Here is a 26,416-nt window from a genome sequence, read left to right as displayed (position 1 = left end):
AAGAGGTATCGACTCCCAGCATAAGGCCCCGAGCCGAAGTATCGACGTGATGAGCCGCGGCCTCCAGCAGATCCTGGGCCAAGACCCTAGCATTGGACAATCCCTCCTTAAAGTCCTCCAGCTTCTTGACCGGAATGAATTCCTCGAACTCCGACAGACCTTTCCACATTTTCATATTCGCCCCGCTAACACCAGTTCTGCATTGGCCTGCCGGAGCTGCAGGGCCAAGTTAGCAAAAATCTTCCTCCCAAGGGAGTCGAGGAGCTTGTCCTCTTTCCCCAGGACCTGAGTAGACGTCGTAGACGAGGATGCAGCAGGCCTGGACTGTAAAGTGGCCGCAGCCACCACCGTGGAGGAGGGGGGCGGACAACATGCTAGGGCCACCTCTTCCGAAGAATGCAGCCTGTATCGTGCGTCAATTTTCTTATTGACGAAAAGTCCAGAGTGTGGCTTCTCGCAGACTCTACGGACCTCGGCCAAAACATCCTTTTGCAAGAACAGGCCGGTACGCTCCGAAGGAAATAAGGTGAATGCCCCCTAAAACACACCCTCCTGCGGGGCGGATGCCTCGGGCACTGGAACATCCAATAGACACATCCTGTCCAGCACCCGGTCGTGGAAAGCTCGAAAAGAGCAGGGCTGGTCTTCGCTGTCCTGATCAGCCTGCGCCTCATCCGACAGGCCAGGGTCTTGCTGAACTACGTCGGGCACCGCCTTGTCCACCAGGGACAACGGCGGAAGGGGAGGCACCGCAAGCAAAGGCAGCACCGGCGGAACCACTGGAGGCGCGGGTGGAGCCAGAGGCGCAGGCAGGCATATCTCCCTAAAAAGACCCTTGAAATACTCCCTCATGGGGTCGGTACGCATGAGCGTCTGAAATTTGCCGAAAAAGGCGTCCTCCGGAGAAGGCTTTGGAGTTGGCAGAGGAGGCCTCATGAGGAGGATAATTCAAGGGACGCAGAGGGGAGGGTTGCCAACCAGGCCCATCCCCAGAGGTGTCCACATAAATCAAGGGCGACGAACCCACAGGCAGCGATATGTTGTGCAGAAGAGGCATCCGAGCGTTCCATTCGTAAACTGGACGAAAGTGATACGCACAAGGAACCTTATGTTCACCTACAGAACCGCTCCCCACACCTAAGGCCTATGGCGTAGTTGTAGGGGGAAGCACCCAAAATGGCCGCCGTGGTTGTGGAGGGAATGGCTGCCATTTTGCCATCACCTGAGGGGAACTGCGGCACGTGTGGAAGTGAAGCAGGGGTCCCCGCCAATGGATCAGGGGTCTTCATTTAAGCCTTTACACAAGGAACCTCGGCCGAGCCGGTACTATGTGGCCTGGAATTTTTCTGCGACATGCCAATAGCCAAACTAGCCTTCACAGGAAGGACCTCGGCACTGCCGGTAAAGGAGGAACTTCGATTCAAAAGCTCACCCCTTGCCCCCTCAATGGTGCTGGTGTCGCCACAAGAGCGGGGCCGGTGAGAAAAACCTTTCACCGATAAGGCCTTGTCAGGCCGCTCAGAAATGTTGGTTACATTAGCCTTTGTATGAGGGACCTCGGACCTGAGTCCGGTAGAAGCCTCTTCACAGCCGGCCTCGAACATACGTTCGGTCTTACCAAGCCCAGCCGAGGCTTCAGGGCGCACCCCAGTACTTTTGAGGGAAGCCGAGAAGGAGGCCTCGGAGCGAGCTCCGGTACCCCATGACTCAGTAGAACTAGGTCTACACGCAGCCCCCAAAGGAGGAGCCTCGGATTGTAGTCCGGTGTCCACAGGCCCCTTACGGAGACCCTCAGAGAAAACTCTGGTACATTTTTTAGGCCCAGAAGGCACCTCAGGGCAAGCCCTGGTGACAGAGCAGTCGACGCTCCTCCCGGCCCGGCATGACCCTGGGAAGCGAGTCCCCCGACCGGGGTGCTCAAGTAAAGTACTCACCGGGCGTTTCTTTTTTTTGTCGATGAAGGATTGAACATGCGTAGGAGGCATGTGCTGAAACACTTCCTCCCACCGCTCGAACCGACGTTGACGGGACCGAACCAAAAGGGAATATCAATAGAAACGGGAGACCCAACGGTGATCGGGACCCAAGCACTCTAAACAAAGAGGATGGGAGTCCACCCTGGTGAAGCGCTGCAGACACGAGTTACAATTTGGAAAGTCTAGTTTAAACGACAGACTACTACGCGATCGCTAGCGAGAGCCAGAGAGGAGGAAAAAAAGGAAGAAATTCTTCCGCAGATGCAAGTGCGTCGATTCCCGAACGAGCGGAAAAAAGGACTGATGTGTGATGCGGTGGGTGGAGCTAAAATGGGCAGGGTTACGGCCGCGTGCTGTACCCCACGTAGAAAGAGAGGAAGGACAAAATGTTTGCAACATTATTTTTGATGCTTTTACAAAGTGCTCCGGTCCCGTCCCACAGGACGGAGGAATATCCATAAGTATGGAGGAAAGGGGACGGGACGTAGGAGTATGTGTAGTTACTTGCATGCATGTGTCGTGTTTGGGGTCAATTTGCGGGGAGAGCATACACGTGTGAGTGTGCACCGTAAAATGGCATTTGCTTTCACATGTGCAGCATCACTGTGTATTAACCCTCACTGTGTTTGTGAGGGAGGTGGGTGGGGTAACTGAGGGAGTGTTACATGTTCAGGATATTGGCACATGATTTGCTTGATGCTGTGTAACACATTTAGTGCTTTCCTGTTCACCAGCATGTGTTTGTGCAGTTATCTCTGGTATTGGTCAACCTCTTGCACTGGCATACAACATTGGCATTTCTTTGCATTTACACATCGGTAGACCAATGGCGCACTGCCTGATTGCCATGTACTCGATCAGACCTCAAAACATTCCTCTTTGCTTGTGCTTTCTCTCCTCCTCTGCCCTGATGAACTCCTGACTGAATCTACACTGGTCATCTGGCTACCCTTGGACCCAGGTCCCCTCGCCCGCCACTTGCACCCCTGCACTGCATCCCTGGCATCCCCCGCATTTGGACTGTTTTTCTGTATTCCTACAGCCCCCTACCAGCACTGGACACCTGATGTCTGCACTTACCCTTGCAATTGCCACCAGCTGGCTGCACTTTAATGAATTGCTTTGTTATTTTATTTATGTTGTCCTTCCCATGTACTGCACTGCCCCCTCCCCCTCCCGCACTTTCCTCCTTACCCACTTCCCCTGCACTTGCGCCATCTCAAGGTCACCTGGCCTAGTACGTTCATTGTCGCGGTCTTCCTGCTGTTCCCCCTCCCTTGCCTCGTTGCGCCTTCAAACACTTGTAAATGCCATATCATTTCATATGATTTCATATCATATCCTTCACACATGGGAGGAACAGTGATGTCTTCATTAGGAAATCTATTCTGGAAATAGCAGCTCATTGAGGCCCAGGCTGTGAGACGCCTGGCCAGTGTATGTTCATGTGGCACACATTGAGGCTGCTTTTTATTCTGTCATTGTAGGACTATTTGTCCTTGGGTATTTGTGACATGACATTGTCACATGGCCAGCAGGGCCTCACTTTAACATTAACTCGTTACCTGCGTATGTGGGGAGATGGTTGCAGACAGCAATTGTGTTTGAGCAGCTGCCACACTCGTGGATGTGGGCTAGGTGAATGAATTTATTTTGGTTTGCAGGATACATTTTCCGGTGGATATTTGGGGTGGTGTCACAACACGGCAGTCAAGGTGCACGACACATCATCGATGTAGTGGTGTCACTATGTCAGCGTCCAGCATGCAGGTGATGCCCTGTCTGGAGGGGGCTACCTGCAGGGTGGCGTCACAGTTGATGGGGTTGTCCCATGTGCAGGGGGCTGCCTGCAGGGTGGTGTCACGGGTGATGGGGGCTGCCTGTAGGGTGGCGTCACGGGTGATGGGGATGTCCCAACTGAAGGGGGATGCCTGCAGGGTGGCATCACGGGTGATGGGGGGCTGGGGTGTCCCATGTGGAGGGGGCTGACTGCAGGACGGGGTGATGGGAGCACAATTTGGCTGGGGTGCGGCCAGGGATTGCGAGGTGTTTTCACGCGATTTCGCTAGGGAGGCTGTATGCTGGCCCAGGGATGGCAAAGAGGCTTGTGCTGTGTTAGGCATTTCACTTGCTCTTACTGCGTGTGGGGGTGTGTTGGGGGCGTTACTGGCGCAGCTTGCAGTTCCTTGCGCCACAGCTACTGATGCCTATGGAAATCCATGAATACGCGTGCCACACAATGATTTATCTGCGCCACGGCTGGCGCACGCTCCTTCTCGGCCCGCGGCGCTTGTGCCTTTTCTGTGCCTGATTCTATGAATCGGGCCCTATGTCTTTTTTCAGCTTCCAGTTGTCATCTTGTGGGATCCCCCAGGGCTCTTTTTTTCCCCCCTATTCTTTTTAATGCATATATGTAACTGCTGGTGGGACTCATTCACTCCCACAGTTTTAGGCGTTACTCATATGCTCATGACCCACAGATCATAGTCCAGCAGAATATTCTGCAATCTAACATGTCGTCTTGGTTTAGGGACTGCCTGGAGACTGTGGGACAGTGGATGCGTTCGGACTCAATGAGGACAAGATAGAGGTCCTTGTGGTTGGCCCTCTGTCTGCAGCTGCCCTATCAACCCTCTCCTTTTGGCCGCCCTTGATCTGACTTTGTCCTACCCCGGTTGCGATTAACCAGGTTACTCACCGTAGTGACCATTTTACTCCTAGTCCATAGTCCCCTTTCCTCCATACTTATGGGACATCCCTCCGTCCTGTGGGACGGGAACGAAGCGCTTTGTAAAAGCATCCAAAAATTCCCCAACATTTTTTTAGTCCTTCCTCTCTTTCTAAGCAGGGCCTGGCACGTGGCCGTAACCCCGCCCATCTCGGCTCCGCGCATCGCCCATCAGTCCTTTTCTATCGCCAGGTCAGAGACCTTTTAGCAATAACAGAGGAACCTTATTCGAGGGGACGGCGGGCGTATGGAGGAAAGGGGACTATGGACTAGGAGTAAGGTGGTCACTACAGTGAATAACCTGGTTATACTCCTACGTCCCGTCCCCTTTCCTCCATACTTATGGGAGATTCCCAAGCACTCCTTACAGGAACTATGGGTTGATGGAAAAAAACCCTTACTGAAACAAGTTCTTCAGCACAGCCTGACCAAACTGGGTCTTGAACTCAGATCTAGACAATAATGTTTACAAAAAGCCGATGGGGAGGACCAAGTAGCTGCCTTTGCGATGGTCTCTCATGGGACATATTTCTGAAAGGCAACTGCGGCTGCCTTGCCCCGCACCAGATGTGCTTCAGCCTTTGAACGGTGTAAGACTCTGTAATGCAGGCCGCAATCCATCGGGAGATGATCGCCTTAGAGGCCTGCTTACCTTGCAGATTACCAAAGGTGACGAACAGTTGAGAAGAGCTCCTAAGTTCAGAAGTTCTGTCAAGATAGAACTTAAGAGCCCTTCTAACATCCAGACAGTGTAGAATCCTTTCTGCCTCTGAAGCGGGGTTCGGACTGGTTTAGATGGAACTGAGAAACCACCTTTGGCAAGAAAGCAGGGTTTGTCCGTAGGACCACCATATCCTTGTGAAAAGCCAAGAAGGGATGTTCCTCCGACAAAGCTTGGAGTTCACTAACGCGCCTTGCCGAAGTGACGGCCACCAAAAAGGACAGCTCCCATGGGAGGTGCTTGAGGTCCACCGCAGCCATTGGTTCGAAAGGCTTATGGCACAATGCCGACAGGACCCCATTTAGATCCCACGCCGGCTGTGGACTGCGAATCGGAGGATAAAGGCACGTCAAGCCTGCAAAATGTCTCTTAACGACTGGATTAGACAGAGAGTAAGAACATTGGTCCATAGATAGGTAGGCGGAAACCGCCAAAAGATAAGTTCAACATGACAGAACGTGAACTCCCGACTCTGCTAGGTGGGATACAAAGGACAGTACCATGTTAATTGTAGCCTGCCTGGGGTCCACCTGCTTGTCTAAACACCAATGACAGAACCTAAGCCATTTGCTTTTGTACTGGGTGTACTGGGACCTAGTCGAATGTTTTTGGCTGCCTGGATAATGCGCATGTTATCCGCAGATAGGCCAAGATGTTCTAAAGACCTGAACTCGGGCACCACGCCGCCAAGCTGAGTGATTGTGGGGAGGGGTGCCACAGTTGTTGTTCCCCCCTGGTGAAGAAGATCGGGGGTCACTGGTAACCTGATCGGCAGATACACTGACAGGTTTTGAAGTTCTGAGAACCAAAACCTGGCCTGGCCACCACGGGGCAATGAGCAGAAGAGAAGAGCCCAACGAGTTCTTCAATTTGCAAATCGTCCGATGAACTACAGGCAGAGGCGGGAAGGCATAAGCCCTCATGTTGTGCCATGGAATTTCGAGAGCATCCCCCAGAGAGGAGGCTCCCAGTCAGTTTCTGGAGGCATACAGAGGAAGCTTCTTGTTTGCCGCCGTAGCAAAAAGGTCCAATTCCAGAGTGCCCCAGCGTAGGAAAATCCATGAGGACCTCCGCCTTCAGTTCCCACTCGTAGCTGACTATCGTCCGCCGACTGAGGGCATCTGCGTTGACATTCAACTGGCTTGGAATTTGTACTGCAAGTAGCCAAACACCATGCTGAACCGCCCACTGCCAAATCTGGATGGACAGTTCCACGAGCGGGGAAGACTTGGTGCCCCCTTGTTTGTTGATGTAAAACATCAACACTGCATTGTCCGTGCGAATCCGGTCCACTTTGTTGGCTATGCTCAGTCTGAACGTCTTGAGCGCTAGGAAGATCATCAGGAGCTCCAGCTGATTTATGTGGAGGAGCTTGTCCTGAGGCGACCAAAGATCTGAAGAAGATCCAAAGTCGCACCCCACCCCAGAAGGGAGGAGTCCGTCGTGACCGTTACCATCGGAGCTGGGTCCTGAAACCCCACCCCCCCACTGACAGGTTGCTGAGAGACGACCACCAGTCCAGGTCCGCTCTCATGGAAGCCGGAATCGTTATCAACTTGTACTTTGGATCCACAGCCTGAAGCCAAGAACTCCGAAGAGCTATCTGAGTCCCAGAAGCCTCTGGAACCACCAGGCCGACATGCTCTGACTGCGCAAACATCTGACACGTGGCCAACAGATCCGCCATTCTGTCCCCGGTCAGGTACACTCTGCAGTCGATCGTGTTCCAGCGAAAACCCAGGAACATCAAGTCCTGAGAGACCGTCATGAAAGATTTTCGCCAGTTCACCGACAGCCCGAGGTGGAACGGGAGCTGGAGGAGAGACTGAAGATTGCAGGCAGCTTTCAGCGGACAAGGGCTGCGCAAGAGCCAGTCGTCCAAACACGGATATACATGGATATCCTGCATACGAACATAGGCCGCGATCAACGACATCTTCGTAAAGACACGCAGTGCCGAATTTAGGCCAAAAGGAAGCACTCGAAAGTGGAAATGCTCCTCTCCCACAGAGAAACAGATATCTCCTGTTGGACCCCAGATCAGGATATGCATGTAGGCATCCTGAAGATCCACCACGCTGATGCAATCGCCCATCTGCAGGGAAGACCGTATCTGGCTGGGCGTGATCATCTTGAATTTCTCTTGGGGTAGGAAAAGATTGAACTGGGAAAGGTCTAGGATGGTGCGCAGGCCAGCCTGGTTGGGTTTGGGCACCGTAAACAGCCGGGAATAGAAGCCCTCCCCTCGCTCCCCAAGAGGAACGGGTTCCACAGCTCTGAGGTCCTGCAGTTTCTGCACCTCAGCCTTTAGGGAGGGCGATCCAGACTGCTGGAACGGAGGGTTGAAGGTGAGGTAGGGGTAGGGGTAGGTGTAAGCAGATGCCCGCCCGAGCGTCTGACAAGACCCACCTGTCATCGGTGTTGGTCTGCCACGCCTCCCAATGAGACGCAATGCATCCTCCCACCGGGGTCTTGTGCAAGCAAGGAAAACCCTCCTTTGGCAGGCTTTACAGTGGTGTTACCACCTGAACCTGAGGAGCGGGAGAAAAACCGAGTCCGTTGCTGCCTCCGGCGGTTATTACCTGAAGGAGTATCCGCTCTGCGGGATTTCTGGTCTAGGAAACCCCTGAAACCAGAGGAGGGCCGGCTCTGCGACAGCGGTCTCTAGGTCCTGAAAGGCGTTTTAACCAGGACTGACAAGAACTTAGCTGTCTGGGTGCTGTCCTTAGTTTTGGTGAGCTCCACATTCGTTGTGGAATGAAAAAGCTCATTACTGTCAAACGGCAGGTCCAACACCTTGTTCTGTATCTCCTTCGAGAACTTGGTGGCATGCAACCACGCCTATCGAGAGGGGTTAACCAGCATAATGCCCAGAGCCGACGTGTCGACGTGATGAGCCGCGACGTCCAGCAGATCCTGGGCCAAGACTCTGGCATCAGATAAACCCACCTTAAAGTATTCCAGCTTCTCGACCAGAATGAACTCCTCGAACTCCGACAGACCTTTCCACATCTTCATGTTCGCCCCCGCTAACACCAGTTCCTCGTTGGCCTGCCGGAGATGCAAGGCCAAGTTAGAGAAAATCTTCCTCCCGAGTCCAGGCGTTTGTCCTCTTGCCCCAGAACCTGAGTCGCCGTCCTAGAAGAGGACGCTGCAGGCCTGGACTGCAAAGTGGCCGCGGCCACCACTGTGGAGGAGGGGGGGAGGACAAGATGACATGGCCACCTCTTCCGAAGAACACAGCCTGTAACACGCATCAATTTTCTTATTAACGAAAAGTCCAGAGTGTGGCTTTTCCCAGATCCTGCAGACCTCAGCCAAAACATCCTTCTGCAAGAACAGGCTGGTACGCTCCGAAGGAGACAAGGTGAACATCCCCGAAAGCACACCCTCCTGCGGAGCGGGTGCCTCAGGCACTGGAACATCCAATAGGCACATCATGTCCAGTGCCCGGTCATGAAAAGCTCTAATAGAGCGGGGCTGGTCTTCGCTGTCCTGCTCGCCTTGCGCATCATCCGACAGGTCAGGATCCTGCTGAACCGTGTCAGGCACTGTCTTGTCCACGGGGGACAATGGGAGTAAGGGCGGAAGGGTCGGTGGAGGCATCGTATGCAAGGGCGGAACGGGCAGAACCACTGGTGGAACGGGTGGAGCCACAGGCGCAGGCGGGCATTTCTCCCTAAAAAGACCCTTGAAATACGCTCTCATGTGGTCGGTATGCATGAGCATCTGAAATTTGCTGAAAAAGGCGTCCTCCGGAGACGGTTTTGGAACTGCTGGAGAAGGCCTCTCATGAGGAGGATAATTCCAGGGACGCAGAGGCGAGGGTTGCCACACAGGCCCATCCCCCGAAGTGTACACAAAAATCAAAGGCCCCGAACCCACAGGCAACGAGACATTATGCGGAAGGGGCATCCGAGCATTCCAATCGTAAACTGGAAAAAACGGATGCGTATAAGGAATTTTATGTTCACCCGCGGAACCAACTCCTAAACCTGAGGCCGAAGGTGTAGTTGTAGGGTGAGTGCCCAAAATGGCCGCCGTGGTCGTGGCGGGAACGGCCGCCATTTTGCCATCACCTGAGGGGAACTGCGGCATGTGAGGAAGTGAGGCAGGGGTCCCCGTCGGTGGGTCAGGGGTCTTAATTTTAGCCTTTACCTAAGGTACCTCAGCCAAGCCGGTACTATGTGGCCTGGAATGTTTCTGTGACATACCAGTGGCCAAACTACCCTTCACAGGAAGGACCTCGGCACTGCCGGTAAAGGAGGAACTTTCACTCCTTGCCCCCTCAACAGTTCTGGCATCGCCACAAGAGCGGGAACGGTGAGGAACAACTTTCACCGATAAGGCCTTGGCAGGCCTCTCAGAAATGTTGGTCGCTTTAGCCTCTGCACGAGGGACCTCGGACCCAGGTCCGGTAACAGCCTTACTAGCGTGGGTCTCGAACATCTGTTCGGTAACACCAAGCCCAGCCGAGGCCTCGGGTCGCACCCCAGTACTTTTTAGGGGAGCCCATAACAAGGCCTCAGAGCGAGCTCTGGTACCCCACAACTCAGTAGAACAGGGTCTATAGGCAGCCCCCACAAGAAGGGCCTCGGAGCATGCTCCGGCATCCACAGGACCCTTACGGAGACACTCAGAGAAAACTCTGCTACAATTATTAGGCCCAGAAGGCAACTCGGGGCAATCCCCGGCGACAGAGCAATCAACGCTCCTCCCGGCTCGGGTAGAGCCTGGAAAGGTATCTCCCGGCCGGGGTGCTCCGAAAAGTAAAGAACTTACTGCACGTTTCTTCTTTTCGTCGATAAACGCCTGAAAATGCGAAGGAGGAGTACGTCGAAACACCTCCTCCCACCGCTCCAAACGACATTGAAGTGCCCAGACCGAAAGGGAGTCGCAATAAAAACAGGAGTCCCAACGGTGATCCGGACCCAAACACACTAGACAAAGAGGATGGGGATCCGCCCTCGCGAAGCGTCAGTGACACAATGAACAATCTGGAAAGTCAGTTTTAACGACAGACAGACTAGTACACGAGGAAAAAAGGGAAGAAGATCTTCCGAGGATGCAAGCGTGTTCAGTCCCGAACTAGCAGAGAAAAGGACTGATGGGCAAAGCGCGGGGCGGAGCTGAGATGGGCCGGGTTACAGCCGCATGCCGGGCCCCACGTAGAAAGAGAGGAAGAAGTAAACACTTTTCTTTTGAAATTTTTGGATGTTTTACAAAGCGCTCCGGTCCCATCCCACAGGACGGAGGGATGTCCCATAAGTATGGAGGAAAGGGGACGGGACGTAAGACTATGTAGGGTCCTGGGAGAGAAGCCATCTTCTTCACTCTCGATGGGTCAAATTGGGGCCCCCTGTCAAGGAGAGCACCTTCAGCTGAAGATATTGCGGAAAGTCCTTCCTTTCCTTCCGAGGCATCTTTATGCCCCAGTTGTAGCCTCACTGGTAAGGAGCCGTCTTGACTATTGTAATTCGCTGTGCTTGGCACAGCCTTTATATCTCATTAAGTGCCTTCAGCGACTCCAGAACTTGGCTGCTCGAGCAGTCACTTGTTCCCCCTTATGGCGCCCACATCACACCTATTCTACGGGATCTCCATTGGCTTCCAGTGATAAAACGCATTGAGTGTAAATCTGTCATTCACCGGGCTGCACATGTATTGGGAGCAGAATACCTGCGGCTACATTTCAGCTCAATGTGTCAACCCGGGCCCTTCGTTCACAGGGTGTGATTCCATGCTATTAACTGGTCAGAACAGGTGGCCGTGCTTTCTCAGTAGCGGCCGCCAAGGTGTGGAATGCATTACCACGAGACGTTAGAGTCAGAAGAAATCATCTTTTGTTCAGGTTTGTCCTAAAACCTTTGTCTGCTGGAAGTGCTTGCTCGGGTTTTGGATCACTAGCGCCAAGATGCATCTGGGGAACACACGCTCAAGTAATGTAATAACATATCATGGCTGTCAGTGCTAGAACTGACATCCACCAGTTTGCATTACTTAGCTGAAGTATGGTCAGTCAGGAGGACTCTGATGAGGGAATCAACTGAGCGACTATTCCTTTATTTCTGAAAAACATGCATGTTATCTGAAGTCAGACAGCTGCCAGTTCAGTTGCTCTCAGAGGTAATCTGTAGGTTCAAGTGTGCCCAAGGGTGAAACTAGTAGTGGAGATGTTGGTGTTGATAGAATGGAAGTGACAAAGTGGGTCAGGAAGACTGTAAACCTGAGCCGAGCGCAGATGCTTTTCTGCCATTGCTCACCCTCTGGGATTTTGGAATGAGAATACATCAAAGGTGTTTTGTGAACTACTATTAGAAGAAATGCTGGTGGAGATTGACGGTGTACCCATATCTTTGGCTCACCTGATGTTTTCGACTAGATCTCGCTTCAGCCTTAACCAACTCAGTCAATGGTGAGGGATCATGGGAGTTGTATCCAAAATATCAGGAGAACCACAGTTTGTAGAACCTTGGTCTAGACAGACTGTGCTGTACCCTAGCTAGAAAGTTCAAAAGTGGATGGTGCAATAGAGCGTAAGCAGGTGATACTGGATCATTAGGCAACATCACTAGTTTAATTTTTCCTGGAGTAGCTATACAAAGAAGTAGATTGCCTTTTTCTAACTGAACTATGGTCAGTATCATGATGGGATGATGTACAAGTACTGAAGAGGAGCATACTGAAGAGGAATTAACCGATGTGTGGCTACCCTCAAAATACTGACTGTGCAAACTGACACTAGATCCAGTAGAGTCTGCCCATTATGAGTCAAACTATTAGATCATCCTGAAGAACCCAGGCCGGTAGCTAGGCTAAAAGCGTATGTGTCCTGCTTGCTTCCCTGGATCAAACAGAAAACATCAGATTCAACTAGTTGTCATCCACAGAGTACATTTATTTTCGCCCCAGCCCCCTCAACCTTTGCTTGGTGGGGTAAATAGGCTGAAGCAGAAAGTAACCCTGAAGAGGTTAGAAGAATTGAGTCGAAAATAAAATAACCCTGTGGATGACAACTACTTATATATGATCTTTACTGTTGAGAATTGTATTATAAAGAGCCTCCCAGGGTTCAAGCTTTGCCACGGGTGACCTTGATCATGTTTCTCCTACTTCCTGTATCATTTGGTTTTTAAGGTTTGGGATGCTTTTACAACTATTGGGAGGTATTCTTTTTCTCATGGCTGTTTATACAAACTAATTCATCCTGTCTTTCAGCAACAATCGCTGCTTGGAATAGGTTTCTTTTGTACAGACAATATCTGGTCCCTTCCAAGCCAGGGCTCTTTCTTCCTTTATAGTATTTATTTTTCCCTTTCTCCTTGCTTCTCTTTTTTTGATTCACATTGGGCATCCTCTGCTGCAAAACTGTGGTTTTAAACCGCTTTTCTTTCTTTTACCAGAAGCAATTGCAAAACCTGACCAGAACTTGTTAGGATATTAGTCGGCCAATTTATGTCTGCACGCTGTGACAGCTTTGGCAACCACTTCACACAAACATCTGTTGCTTATTCAATACAGACATCTGCTTTTTCCAAAGGGGACTAAACTTCACACTGGAATTAAATACTGGGCTTTTGGAACTAGTGAGTTGTCAAGAGTGAGGAATCAAGGAACCCTCAACAGGCCCTCTCAACTCGTGTTTGGCAGCGGTACCCAAGCTTAATGTATTTCTGAGGAGGTGAGAAGAATCTGTCCAGGAAATAAATAACCCTGTGGACAGCTAGTTGTATCTGACCAGAAGACCATAACTAGAAAGTACATTTTTGACAGTTAAAATATTCAGCACCACAAATATAAATCCAGATCCCAGCATGTTTTAAAATAGTAAAATATTGAATCAGACACCATCCAGGCAGGCATACCTTCTGGTCTTCAACCTCTTGCTCCTTCAGTAGCCTCTCCAGGTCACCAATGTCATTGTGTTTGAAGTACTTAATGTGGCTGCGAGATGCTTGTAAACCCTTCTGAATAGCAAAACAGGCTGCTTCATCTCTGCAAGGAATAGAAGTTGCAACCACTAAGTTTATGTTGTGATCTTGCCAGTAGTCAAATTCTACATTTTGACGGGACATTAGAGATGCAAAACCTAAAGAAATGTGCTTGTTGAGCAAAAATACATTGTCTTCACACTTAAGTATATGCAGCATTCCAGAAGTCTAATTATAATGAAGTCTGGCATTTTAAATAGTCAGGTAGCAAACTCTGTTGCAAAAAGGATAACCATTAATAAGTGTTTGTCAAGATTAGTTAGGATGACAGAAGGCTTTTTCAAATAGAGTTAGAACATGGCATTTCCAACAATGGTATCTTTCAGCACTAATCTTAAACATTGGGAACTCATTTTCACACCAAAGCATTCAATACCTTTGTTTTACTTTTGTGTACATATTACAGTGTTTTGTAGACTGCTATAGGCCCCTTTGTGGTTATGTATCCTTCTTGGAGAGGGATGTTTGGGGCTGGATTAGCTGCCCAGATTGTCTCATCGGCCCCAAATAGGTCATTGTATCTGAATTTTGACAGCGAGGAAACAGAGGGGGGATTTTTTAGATTGTTGTGCTCCGTCCCAATGCTGGGAGCCAAGTGGTCTCCGTCTGGTCTGCTACAGTGTGAATGCTTTAGTTCAGTTTGCCTGTCTGCAGAATGCAGGAATAAGCCCCAACCTATGACTTTCTCTCACTAGCTCCCCCTTGTTCCCTTTGTTTCCAAGCTCTTCTCAATGGCATCACTGGCTTTTGGTCACTCACTACTGGATTTACACCACTGCAACCCCAGCCCCACCAACTCAAGGAGATGGGAAGGAGGCCTGAAGTCATATGTTAGCATCATTCCCTACACTTTACCCACAACCTAACTCTCGACTGTGGCCAACATGGATTCTATTCAATGCTCAATTATTGTAAAGTACCCAGGAAAAGGATTTCTCCACCCACAAAATAACCTTAGGCACAGTGTTTAATCACGATTTTCTTTCATAAATAAATAACAAGTTTGACAGCCCATGCAATGTGGACATCTCTGCTAACATTAGGAGTTACAATAAGTCTCACTCAAGCTTAGGTATGTGAGAAGGGAATATGCTGGGTTGTAGCAGAGCTAAGGAAGAGTAGAGCAAATCACTTCCTAAATGGCAGGTTTCTACAGGCAGAAAGAATGCCCTTTATCGAGGGTAGATTTTGATTAGTGGCTTCTCACAGAGAAACAGCTTATACCTAGCTAGGTGGAAGTTCTTGGGGCCTGCTAGCAGCCTTACTGGAACAGCTGCAACATTGTGGGAAACTGACCGCTCTATTAGGAGATCTCTATAAAGCAGTCTTTTCTTCTCCCTTTCTAACTAGACCACAGTTCTCACTAATTGTTAAAGAGCATGAGAGTGCTTTATTGATCATACAGCCACAATGGATCAGTTTACCAAAGGGAGCAGTTGAGATGCTGGAAAGAAAGGGTCTGCCACTTTTCTAATGTATGTTCTGATGTAGTAATTTGATTAACCAGTTACCATTCAACCCACCCTTATTGATCTCCAATTTTGGATCATTTTCTTTTCTCCATTTAATGAATACTGTAAATGAAAGAGTGAAATGAACTAGTTATTAGTAATCCCTGTTCTCCAGCATGGGTCTTACATGCTCCTGAATATTCCCCATCCTTCAGGCTGGGAATCCTCAGTAATATTAAAGCAGTTTTACTTTAAAGCTAAAAACTGCAAGTCGCTACACCAGCCTATTGCTGTAACTTTGGATCATACTGCCCCATCCAATGACATTCCTCGCCCTAAGCTACAACCCTGGTGGTCATTTCCAGATTTGGTTGCGCACGTAAAGTGGCAGTAAGAACCAAGACACGCCACAGATGGGGAAGGAGGGTTTGCATGTGAATCCATGTATTATCCTGGCTGGAGAACAGGAGTTACAGGTAACTAACTAGTTCCTTCGCAAGAATGGGGTCTTATATGGATTCACATGCTCATGAATATGATTCCACAGCAGTACATATACACAACCACTATGAAAGTCTGACGGGACCTTTGGCATGAAGGAAGCAGGAGTCTGCTGAACCACCTTAGCTGAATGGTATGACAAATATAGAGGCTTACAAAAGACAGCCTGCAGTTCCCTAACCAGCCTGGCCAAGGTGACTCACCAGTAAGGCTGTCTTGCATGACAAACTACAGTGAGGCCCGATGCACAGGCTCAAACTGAGGCCCCATCAGTTTCGACAGCACCACATTTAGATCCCACACAGGGGCAGGAGCCTTCACCGGAGGGAATTTTCTGAAGAGGCCCTTGAGGAACTCTTTAACGCGCCAGTGTGACCACAGGAAAAGCTTAACTGGAGCCTGGGTGTACCTGGATATGGCAGCCAGGTGTACTTTGATAGATGCATGGGCAAGGACAGACTTGGCAAGTGAGAGCAGGTAAGGGAGAAGTTGCGGCGCCGTGCCACACAGAGGAGAAATCTTCAGTGACTGGAACCATGCTGTACAGCGCTTCCACTTGTGTTTGTAGCAGGCCAGTGTAGAGGGGGCCTTGGCCCTGGCTAGAATGTTTTTTGCATTTCAAGGGCAGCGAGTAGTGTCCAAATTCTAGGGCTTCAGGAGCCAGGTTGTGAGGCTCAGATGCTGGGTCGTGGTGCATAATTGACCCTCTCTGGTGAGCAGGTCTGCACGGGGAGGTAGTTTGATGGCTGGAACCACTGACAGGTAGAGAAGGTCTGAGTAACAGGTCTGGCTGGGCCATGCTGATGGAATGAGGATCATTTTGCAGTGGCACTGTCTGAGTGTGTTGATCACTTGTAGCAGCAGAGGAATTGGTGGGAATGTGTACAGGAAGAGGCCCTACCAAGAGAATGAAAAGACGTACCCCAGACTCTTTGGCTGAGGATACCAGCTGACAAACTTCGTCCCACTTAGTGTTAGTAGCGGTTGCAAAGAGGTCAATTTGAGGGAGACCCCACTTGTTAAAGAGATGAGACTTGTGCTTGCTGTTGCTCCCATTTGTAGCAGGACCGCAACTCCCTGCTGACAGAGTCTGCAATGGTGTTCCGACACCTGCCAGGTGAAATGGGACGAGAAAGATCTGTTATGCACCTACAGCACAAGCACGGGGGAACGTGTGCCTTCCAGTTTCCGGATGTAAAACATGGTGGTGGTGGTGATGTCCAAGAGCCGCACTCCCTTCCCCTGGAGCTGAAAAGACTAGCCCAGAAAACTGCCCGCAGTTCCGGGACATTGATGTGCAACTTCTTCTCCTCTGGGAGCCAGAGGCCTCTTGCGTAAAAATGTCCTGTGTGGGATCCCCAACCCTCCACATAGGCGTTGGTTGCGACTGTCACCTGACACGCAGCGTCTAGAGTGTGTTGAGACAGGAACCTAGGAATAAAGTGTTCCGAGATGGCACTACACAGGATTTCTGATCATTTATCGAGAATCCTCGAAAAGTCAGGGTCTGGAAGGTCTCGGCGGTGTGCTGGATTGCAGGCGCGAGAGAGCGGGATCGATTAGCCAATCATCTAGGCAAGGTTAGGCGTGGATTCCCTTACAATGCAGGTACGCTGCTACAAGAGCCAAGCACTTGGTGAACACCCTGTTGGCCGATTTCAGGCCAATTGGCAGGACTTTGAACTGATAATGTTTCTACGCTGAACGACAAAAAGCAGGAACTTCTGGTATTTGCGATGAATGGAAAATCTCCAGTTGGTCGAGCAGATGCAGCAGCGTGACCATCCTGAATTTTTGGGATTTGAAGAATTTGTTGCAGCATCTTGCGTCTAGAATGGGTCTCCACCATCCTGACTTCTCTCTCACCAGAAGTATATGGAGTACACTCTGGAGCCCCAAGGACTGGCTCTATTGCCCCTTTTGCATAGCATAGCTTGAACCACCTTTAGTAGCTGTGTTACATGCTGTTCTCGTTTATCCTGGAACAGCAATGAGTGATCCTGTTGAAGGATATCGAGCACCCATTTGTCTTTGGAGAACCTGTGCCACTGGTCGACAAATAGTGATAACCGACCTCCCACTGGGGTGTAGAAGTGGGGAGGTGGGCCCTGGGCTGGTTCAGGCATGCTTCAGCGTCCTGGACGGAGGGTGGAGACGCACGGGTTGCCACTTCCTTAGGCATGTCAACGTCCCCCTATATGCTTCCTGGGTGGTTGAACGGGAGCGCTAGTGATGGGGGAGACGTGAACCCTTTGGAGGACCTGGAAACCTTTCTTTTTGAGGAGTGACAGGATGGCTTCCTCTGTTGGAGTGCCCCAAGAACGTTTCAGTGTCCGTCTTTATGTTCTGCAGGGTGTTGTAAACTGCCTTTCCGGAAGAGGTTGAGGCTGACAGCATGTCTACCACCTTTGTTTCCACATCCATGCGGAAATTGGTAGCCACAAGCCAACCCTGGAGGCAGTTGCGGGCACTCAATTGACCATCTGCCGAAATCCAAAATCTGTGATGTCCAGAGTGATGGTAATAGCATGGTGGGAGGCTACTTCCCCTTTGCGGAACAAGGCTAGGGCCTCGGTCTCTTCGTCCTCCACGAGTCAAGGATTTATTTTTGCATTTATAAAGCACACAAAACCCAAGGGCATCAAGGCGCTGTTGCAGGAACCAGTTGCATGTGGCCATTTAAACAAGGAACCTTACATTCGTAAAGAAACAGTTGCATACAGACACAGGTAGTGGTATACAATAGTGTGCTACATGCAGAAGCATGGAAGGTGGTTCAACGAGGTTGAGGGCCCTGCGTAAAACCCAATAGGATTCTTCCGCTCTCAACGCATGAGGGCGGGCGGGGGGGATGGGGCTAGCTCCATTATTTGGCTGCAATGAAGGGAAAGCTTGAACCTCCCGCTTTGGCAGGTTTGAATTTGGACTGGAACAGCCAATGGGTGTAGGGAGTTCTAATGGTCCTAGACGAGAAGGTCTTGGTGATATTCTAGGACAAGTAAGGTGGGGCAGTTCCTGAGATGCACCTGTGGGTGATTGAGGGTCTTGAATCAGATCCTTTCTTGGATTGGAAGTCAATGGACGGCTCTTTGGGCGGTCAAAATGTGTTCCGTTTTAGGGATAGTAAGTGCTGCACGAAGGACATTGTTTTGGATCGCCTGGAGTTTCCACAAAGTGTGTGTCGACGTGCCGGCAACGAGTACATTGCAGTAGTCTAGCCTGGAACCTACCACTGCCCAAGCGATCGTTGTCCAACTATCCATGGATAGGAAAGGTCTGGCAGCATTTATCAGTTTGGTATGCTGCCGAGGATGAGATTGCATTCACCTGGCGAGTCAAGGATAGGGTGGAGTCAAGGTATACTCCCAAAGTTTTCACTAAAGGGGAGACGGGGATCCGAGTGCCATCAATGTCAAATGCTGTTTTTTTTTTTTTTTTAATAGTGAGGATGGGCCGACCAGAAGACGCTCGATCTTCTTGTCATTCTGGTATAGGCCATGCATTGCCATTCAGAATATTATGGTCGCTTAGGCCGAGCTCAGGGTGTCGGTGTCATTCGCGTAACGTCCAGATGGAGGCAGAAGAATTTGCATGCCTTCGCCATAGTTAGGGTAGGCTATGCTGAGGGAGTCCAAGAGGTCAACTAGTGGTTTGGTAAATATATTTATTTATTATAGTTGTATTTTAGTTCATAGAATTTTAACTAACATTATATAAAATATTTAAAAAAATTTCACAACAATTTCATGTACACTTATTGCACAGATCACAATTCAAGAAATTTCAAACAGAGACACGAACATCATAATACATATTTGAACATGCAAGCATTAATGCTCAGTGACTATAAAATTCATTAACATAGCAATAATGTCACCTTCATAACATTTTAAAATTCTAAAATAATTTTCATAAACTTATTAAATTATCCAAAACAACCTTTTTACTTTACTACTCTCCAATTCAGTTCAGCCACACACCATATCCTATATAATGCAATGTGTAAGGAATTCAAAGGAGAATTCAGGCAAGGCAGTGGCTCTGTGGCATATCGATATACATATTTATCGTACATGTTATGGCACCACAAATTCTCAAGTTTAGGGTATTCTGTAAGATATGTCTAATGGTTTCGAGTGTATCTTGTTTGTTACACATCCTACAATAGCGGTGATTAGCATGAAGTTTCCACTGTGAGCCATAGGTAGCTCTAACAGGTAATTGGTTGGTTCTCATCATGAGTCTAAATTGGCGTACTGCAAGGCTAGAGCATCTAATCAAATATATTTGTGGCTTTAAACATGTGTAAACAATGCCTTTAATATATTGGATATTATGTAGACCACTCATGTAGTCAAAGTTTTTAGTCCAGTCAATCTTCTGGAGTTTCTTTTTCAAGGCAGTTTTAATGCTCTGAAAGCGGCCACAACGAGAGACATCTATGGTCCAATTCAGTTCACTGAAGAGCTCTCTACATTTTGAATCATACATATTAGGTTTTCCTTTGTCCTGAATTTGAATAATGTCAGTCGCAATAATGCAAAGTGTAGTGCTCACTGGATGGCATAAAGCTTTCAGGACAAAGACCTTGTTGTTGTAGGATAATGCCTATTAATGAGGTCAAGCCCAATTCAGTGTGAATATGTTATATAGCGTGCAAGAGACAAGATCCTTGTGGAACTTCAGATTTGATTTGGGCTGATGGAGAGCTTGCATTTTCAGCAAAGACCCTCATAGCTATTCCTTTTAGGAAGGAGGCAATCCAGGTTGTAGCTTCCGGTTAAAATAAGGCTGAGGTGGTTAGATGATGGCAAAGAATTTTGGGATCGACTTGGTGAAATGTCGCGGATAGGTCAAGGAGGAGTAGCAGGGCAGGTTTCCCTTCATGCCTGAACTCTTCAATCTGGTTTTTAAGGTCTAGGAGTGCTGACTTAGTGCCATGGCCTGGCCGGAAGCCAGACTGCCTGACCCCCAAGATGTAGTTAGTTTCCAGGTGGTGCTGGATTTGGACATACGCTACTCTGTCCAGGATTTTTAGTAAGACGGGGACAGTGTTGATCGGCCGGTAGTGTTATGGAGGACCAGTTAAAGAGGTTTTTTTTGTAGGGGTAGAACCCAACCTTCCTTGAGGTGAGAAGGGGCTGTGCATGGCCCGACAGAGGCATTAACGAAAGCTGTGATGAATGGCATGAGAGCTTCTACACAGTCTTTGATGAGTGGCAGGGTAGCTATCACTTTTACATCTAGAGGCTTTGAGACTCTTTAAGATAGGACGAGGTTTGAGTTCGGTGACTTTATGGAATCGCACTGGCCCCAATTAGGAGCCCATTCCTTGACGACCGAAACATATGTTGAGTTATATCAAACAAGCAGGATGCTATTTGATTTTGTGTATTAACACTTACTAAAACTACAAAGAAGTGTTGTGATTTATGTAGAATATATATGTTTCTAGGTGGATAGAATACCCTAGTTGTGGGGAATTTATGTATACAGTGAGAGTGTGAATAAATGATGGAATGAATGGTGGTTTATTAATGTGGAAGTTGAGAACGACGAGAAGTTTTGTAGGTTACATATAAATAAATATATATTTTCTGACAAGAATTGGTATTGTCATTTGTAACAAAGGTTCTGATCTCATTCCGACAAGGGCCACTTTTTGTGTTTCCACCCGAGAATCAGACCTAGAATGAGTGTCTAGACAATAGTGTTTTGTAAAGGTGTGTACAGAACTCCAGGTTGCGGCTTTGCGAATGGACTCTAGGGGAACATTTGCAATGAATGCTATGTAAGCCCCACTGCCTCAAGTAGAATGCGCTCTAAGCTTGAAGGGCAGTTCTCTCTTAGCAAGAGTGTAGCAGAGTGTGATGTATTTGACAATCCACCTAGAGACAGATTTGGAGACAGGGTCTCCTTCTCTACCTGCTGCCACTGAAACGAAAAACTGATTTGTTTTTCTTAGTGGTCAAGTTCTTTCCATGTGTGTGTGCAGGCTTCTGTCTCCCATGTTTGAGGGGTTCTGAAAGAACGTTTGTAGTTCTATGGATTGGTTCACATGGAACTTTGAAATGAATTTAGGCGCAAACCTAGGGTGAGTGCGCAGAACCACCTTATCTCTGAACTGTAACAAAGGGGTCTAGAACTGAGAGCGCTTGTAGTTCACTGACTCTTCTAATAGAAGTAATGGCTATTAGAAAGGCAGTTATGTAGGTGAGATTTTTGAGACTTGCTTTATGCATGGGCTCGAAGGGAGACCCCATAAGTCTAGTAAACACCACGTTTAGGTCCCAACCGGGAGCTGGGTTAGAAATGGGAGGGTGAATTCTTTTTACTCCCTCCATGAAAGCCTTAATAACTGGTATCTTCCACCACAACACCTTTTGTTGAGATGTAGTGTAGGCTGAAAAAGCAGCTAAGTGAAATTTTAGAGAGTTAAAAACCTGGCCTGAGTCAAGTAAACGAGTCCAGTACAAAGCGACATGGGTAGGAGAGCAGTTAATGGGGTTGATGCTCTTAGAATTGCACCAGATGACAAAACGCTTCCACTTACTAAAATAGCAATATTGTGTGTTAGGTTTCCTTGCCTATCTGAGATGTCCATACATCTGAGGGAGTTGCAAGTGCCCGAAATCTAAGACCTCAGGAGCCAGGCCGCTAAGTTCCGTGTTTGCAGGTATGGGTGAAGTGTCTCCCGTTTGTCTTGCGACAACATGTTGTACAGTTTCCTGGTGCATCTTGTGCACTATCTTGTTGAGTAGGGGAGTCTGGGGAAAAGTGCAAACAAATTTCCCTGACCATGTTATCCAGAGTCTGTTCCCCCATGGAACGGTTCTGGGGGTACCTGGAGGCGTAATCTTGGCATTGAGCATTCTCCAGAGTTGCGAACAGGTCGATCTCTGGGAAGCCCATTCTGCGAAAACATTGGAGACGATGTCTATGAGTAATCGCCATTCGTACGCCAAGGGAAGTGGGAAATATCTGCGGGGTACGTCTACCAGAAGATGGAGTTCCACTGGAACATGTTGTGACAACAGGAACATGTATGCGACAGCCCACTTCCAGATGTTCTGGGACAGATTGGACAGCCCTGTAGAGCGAGTGCCGCTTGCTTGTTCAAATAGTACATGGCCGTGGTGCTGTCTGTGAGGATCAGGACCGTCTTCGCCTGCAGTTGTGTCTGAAAAGCTTTTAGTGCTTTGAATACTGCCAACAGTGGTTTATGTGGTTGGATGCTATGTCTGACAACCAAATTCCGTGCACTGTCTGTTGAAAGCACGTGAGCTCCCCATCCTGTAAGAGATGTGTCTGTAGTTGTGGTCTCCACTGCGGGGAGTGGTGAAGGAATTCCCCTTCAAGAGGTTCTCCCTCGACCACCACCGTAGCAAGAGAACGAGGGCTGGCAAGACAACCACTAGGTCGTCCCATTGTCTGCTGGCCTGACACCACTGGCTGTTGAGTCACTCCTGCATTGGACGCATGCGCAAGCGTGCGTGAGGAACCAAATAAATGCATGACGCCATAATTTCCAACAGTCCTTTAACTTTGCGTTCCCCTTACCTCTTGACTGGCTGCATATTGAGGGATTTGAAACAGCATGCTTTGGACCCTCTCGTTGGAGGTGAAGACGAGGCTGTCCTTTGTTCGAATTTGAGCCCCTAGGAACTGCTTGACCTGACTGGGGTCTAGGATGGATTTCTTCTCTTTGATGAAGAATCCCAGGATTAATAAAAGATCTATTGTTCTTTGGGTATTTGACAGACATGTTCCGTAGGAGTCCCCTGTTATGAGCCAGTCATCGAGGTAAGGATAAACCGGTATGGATTGCATGCGCAGGTGTGCTACTGCCTGTACCCTTGTAAATACCCTTGGTGCAGAGGCTATGCCGAAGGGTAATACTTTGAACTGATAGTGCTTGTCTTGTATCATGAATCTGAGGTATTTTCTTTGCGCTGGCAACATTGAAATATGAAAGTATGCATCTTTCATGTCCAATGTTGCCATGTAATCCCCCTGTGAGCAGGGGAATTACCTCTTGCAGAGTGACCATACATAACTTTTGGGGCTTCACAAATTTGTTCGCCTACCGCAAATCTAGCACAGGGCGCATGGTGATATCCTTTTTGGGAGCAAGGAAGTACAATGAATAAATACACTTGTTTACCTGTAGAAGAGGTAGGACCTCTATGGTGCCCTTTTCCTGCAGGGTCTCGACTTTTTGTAGCAGGAAGCGCAGATGTTCGGCATCAGGCGTCTTGCTAGTGGTGGTCTGATCTGGGGGGTCTGGCAGAATTCTATACAATACCCTTGGGCAACAGTCTTCAGCAGCCATTGGTCTGTAGTTATTCCCTCCCATGCTCGAAGAAATTATGTTAGCCGGCAACCGACCGGGAATGCATGGGAGGGGACCCGGAACTGCGGGTCATTTCTGGCCTTAGGCCGGGGAACCTTGAGGGGTAGAATTCCGGCCCCTTCCTTTACCACAATGTTGCCCCCTTGTGGGATATGGGGTTGTGTAGCTGCTGGTTACTTGGGGAGAGGACCAGTTATTTCCCAAGCCGTATTGATTTTGAGGGAAACGTTAGCCACAAAAGGAACATCTACTCCTACTCCCCCTTAGTGAAGGTCTCTGGTGATTTGATCCAAAGTTTTAAAAGGTGTCAAGCTCCTTCTTTGCAGTTTCAAGGGCTTCATTTACTGCTTTTCTGAATAAATTAGCTTCCTCCACTGGTTTCTTTATAAGAGAAGCTTAGGTCTATGGTTTGAAAACAGAGTTCCTTAGCCATGCATGCCTCTTCAGCATGGTACCCTGAGCCAAGGACCTTCTGGCTGTCTCTGCTGCATCCAAAGCATTTTTTAGTATGCTCTGGTTAACTTGCCTGCCCTCTGCCACTGTTGAGAGAAGAAGGGCTTGCAGCGGTTCAGGGACTTCTTGAAGGACCTCCTCTAGCTTGGCCCATTGTGCATCAGCATAGCTGGCCAACAAGGTTGTATTATTTGCGATGCAGGTGGAATAAGTCGCAGTCGTAGTGATCCTCTTCCCCAGAGCGTATAGTCTCTTGCACTCCTTATCAGGGGGTGCCTCCCCAGTAGATAGGGGAACCCCTGCTCTTTTCCTGGCATTTGTCACTACCAGTGTATCTGGAGTAGAATGACCCCTGATGTAGAAGGGGTCAGAGGGGGAGGATCGAAAAAAGTTTTTCTACCCTAGGATACACTGCTCTAGTAAGGGCAGGTGTTAATAAAGAAGGGGCCAATCATTTCTTGGTTGAATCTAATAGAGGAATAGCTTGGCTAGCAGGTGGTTTTTCTTTTAAAATGGCCTCCACAAAATCAGCTTCTATAAAGGCTTCCTGGGTAGCAATATGGAAATGTTCAGCTTCTTTCCTCAATATGGTGTTGAAAGCCATTTGATCGTTGACTGGGGAGGCCTGTGGAGTGGGGGTGGTTGGAGGGGAGTCCAAGAACAAAGAGTCAGGTTCCGGTGTTGGAGTAGGTGACTGCCAAAGCGAGAATCAATGGTGTCTGGGTCTACTCCCCAACCCTTTGTGGGGTCCAAATGAACCTCCTTAGAGTCAGCAAAGGGATCTTCATCTTGTGCCTCCTCCTCAGTGAGGTCATAAATATATTCCTCTTCCTCATCTTGAGTAGGGTCAAACACCCTCTGAAGCTTCGCCAGAGGGTGAGGGGGATTGCCCTCTCTAGATCTTTTGGGTGTGGACTTCTCGGAGTTCTACAAACCTCTCTAGCCAGTCCATGCATCCTTCACATTTTTCTCTGGTCCAAACAGACGAACCAGAGCGGTCCATGGGTGGAAAGGGCTCTTGTAGTGGATCTTCTGTCGTCAAACGTTGAGATTTCGCCTTTAACGCCGAAGAAATCTCTCCAGTGCCATCCGAAAAATCTTTCAGTGTTCCGACGGTTGACACGTGTCCTTCTGTTAGTCTGTGGGCCTTTCCTTAGGTTCCGGTAAATCCTTCGGCCTATTCTTGGATTTCGATGAATCCCTGTGTTTGTCCTTGGGTTTCGATGAATCCTTGAACCGTTGTTTCTGAGAATCCACCAAAATAAACCTGGCGATGCTTTCGGTAATCATTTCAGAATTTTAAAGTTCGGGCTTCTGGTTGCGCAACTATTTTTGGCAGAACCGGGGCCTTTTCGGCCGTGGACACTTTCTTTTAATGCGGGGTGTACATTCCCTATAGCAGTACCTGAGTCTTGCCTAGCGGGGCCAGGGACAGACGACACAGAGAGAGAATGTTCCGCCGAGAGGGCAATGGCCTCCGAATCGGAGGCTTATTCATCACTCAGCCTCTCGTCACAATCGCCGGTTGTGGCAGCGGGAAAGCTAGACTCTACCTCCGACATTCCGTAGGCCACCCACTGCTTAACACGGTGCTCCTTTGGAGTTTTCGGGCACAGGAGCTTGCAAGTCGCACAAACCGTCTCGTGATTAAGGGGCAAACACAGATTACATTTACAGTGTTTATCCTTCCATGGGAATTTGGCTTTACAAGAAGGACAAAACCTTAACTGAGTCTTCTCCATAGCTGAGGAAATAAGTAGTGACAAAAAGACCCGTGAAACAAAGAGGAAAGGGAAAGGCATTCTCAGAAAAGGAAATTCCACCCCAACCCCAATCTCCCTAGTGTGGAGGCCGGCCAGAAGGCCCGGCCATTTGGTCGGCAGCGCCGACCGGAACACTGTCAGTCGAAGGTCCGTGGAACCGTCTTCGGCGGAGATCTGGAAACAGCCGTCGAAGGGACGATAGGATAATATTAAATAACTTTAATAATATACGACCAAGGGTCGAAGATAACAACAGCAATTTCTTCGGACGAGCTCTGCATAAGGCGACGAGTATGCTGGGCGGAAAAAAATAATCTGAGGGACCTCAACGCGTGAGGGATTTTGGGTACACTACACGTCACGTAGGGATAGTGTTACAGGCTCGCCCATGTCGATGTACCCTTTCGATTCTCGAAAGACAAGATGCAATACTCTGCGGTGACTACTGGATGTCGGATTATAAGCACAGCATGTGATTC

At 49.0% G+C, this 26,416-nt stretch overlaps 1 protein-coding gene across 1 annotated transcript in view; it reads right to left on the bottom strand.

Annotated features, from left to right (window-relative positions):
- SPTLC1 (serine palmitoyltransferase long chain base subunit 1) overlaps positions 1 to 26,416 on the bottom strand; it is a 1,178,456-nt gene that overhangs the window by 682,095 nt on the left and 469,945 nt on the right. Inside the window, exon 7 of the mRNA XM_069625635.1 lies at positions 13,291 to 13,420. Coding sequence (XP_069481736.1) covers positions 13,291 to 13,420 — 130 coding nt within the window. The remainder of the gene's footprint in view (positions 1 to 13,290; positions 13,421 to 26,416) is intronic.

The sequence above is a fragment of the Ambystoma mexicanum genome, chromosome 6p (assembly GCF_040938575.1).
Source record: "Ambystoma mexicanum isolate Mex_15411 chromosome 6p, UKY_AmexF1_1, whole genome shotgun sequence".
NCBI classification, from domain to species: domain Eukaryota; kingdom Metazoa; phylum Chordata; class Amphibia; order Caudata; family Ambystomatidae; genus Ambystoma; species Ambystoma mexicanum.
The sequence above is the reverse complement of the archived record's forward strand: the minus strand, read 5'-3'. Positions and strand labels throughout refer to the sequence as shown.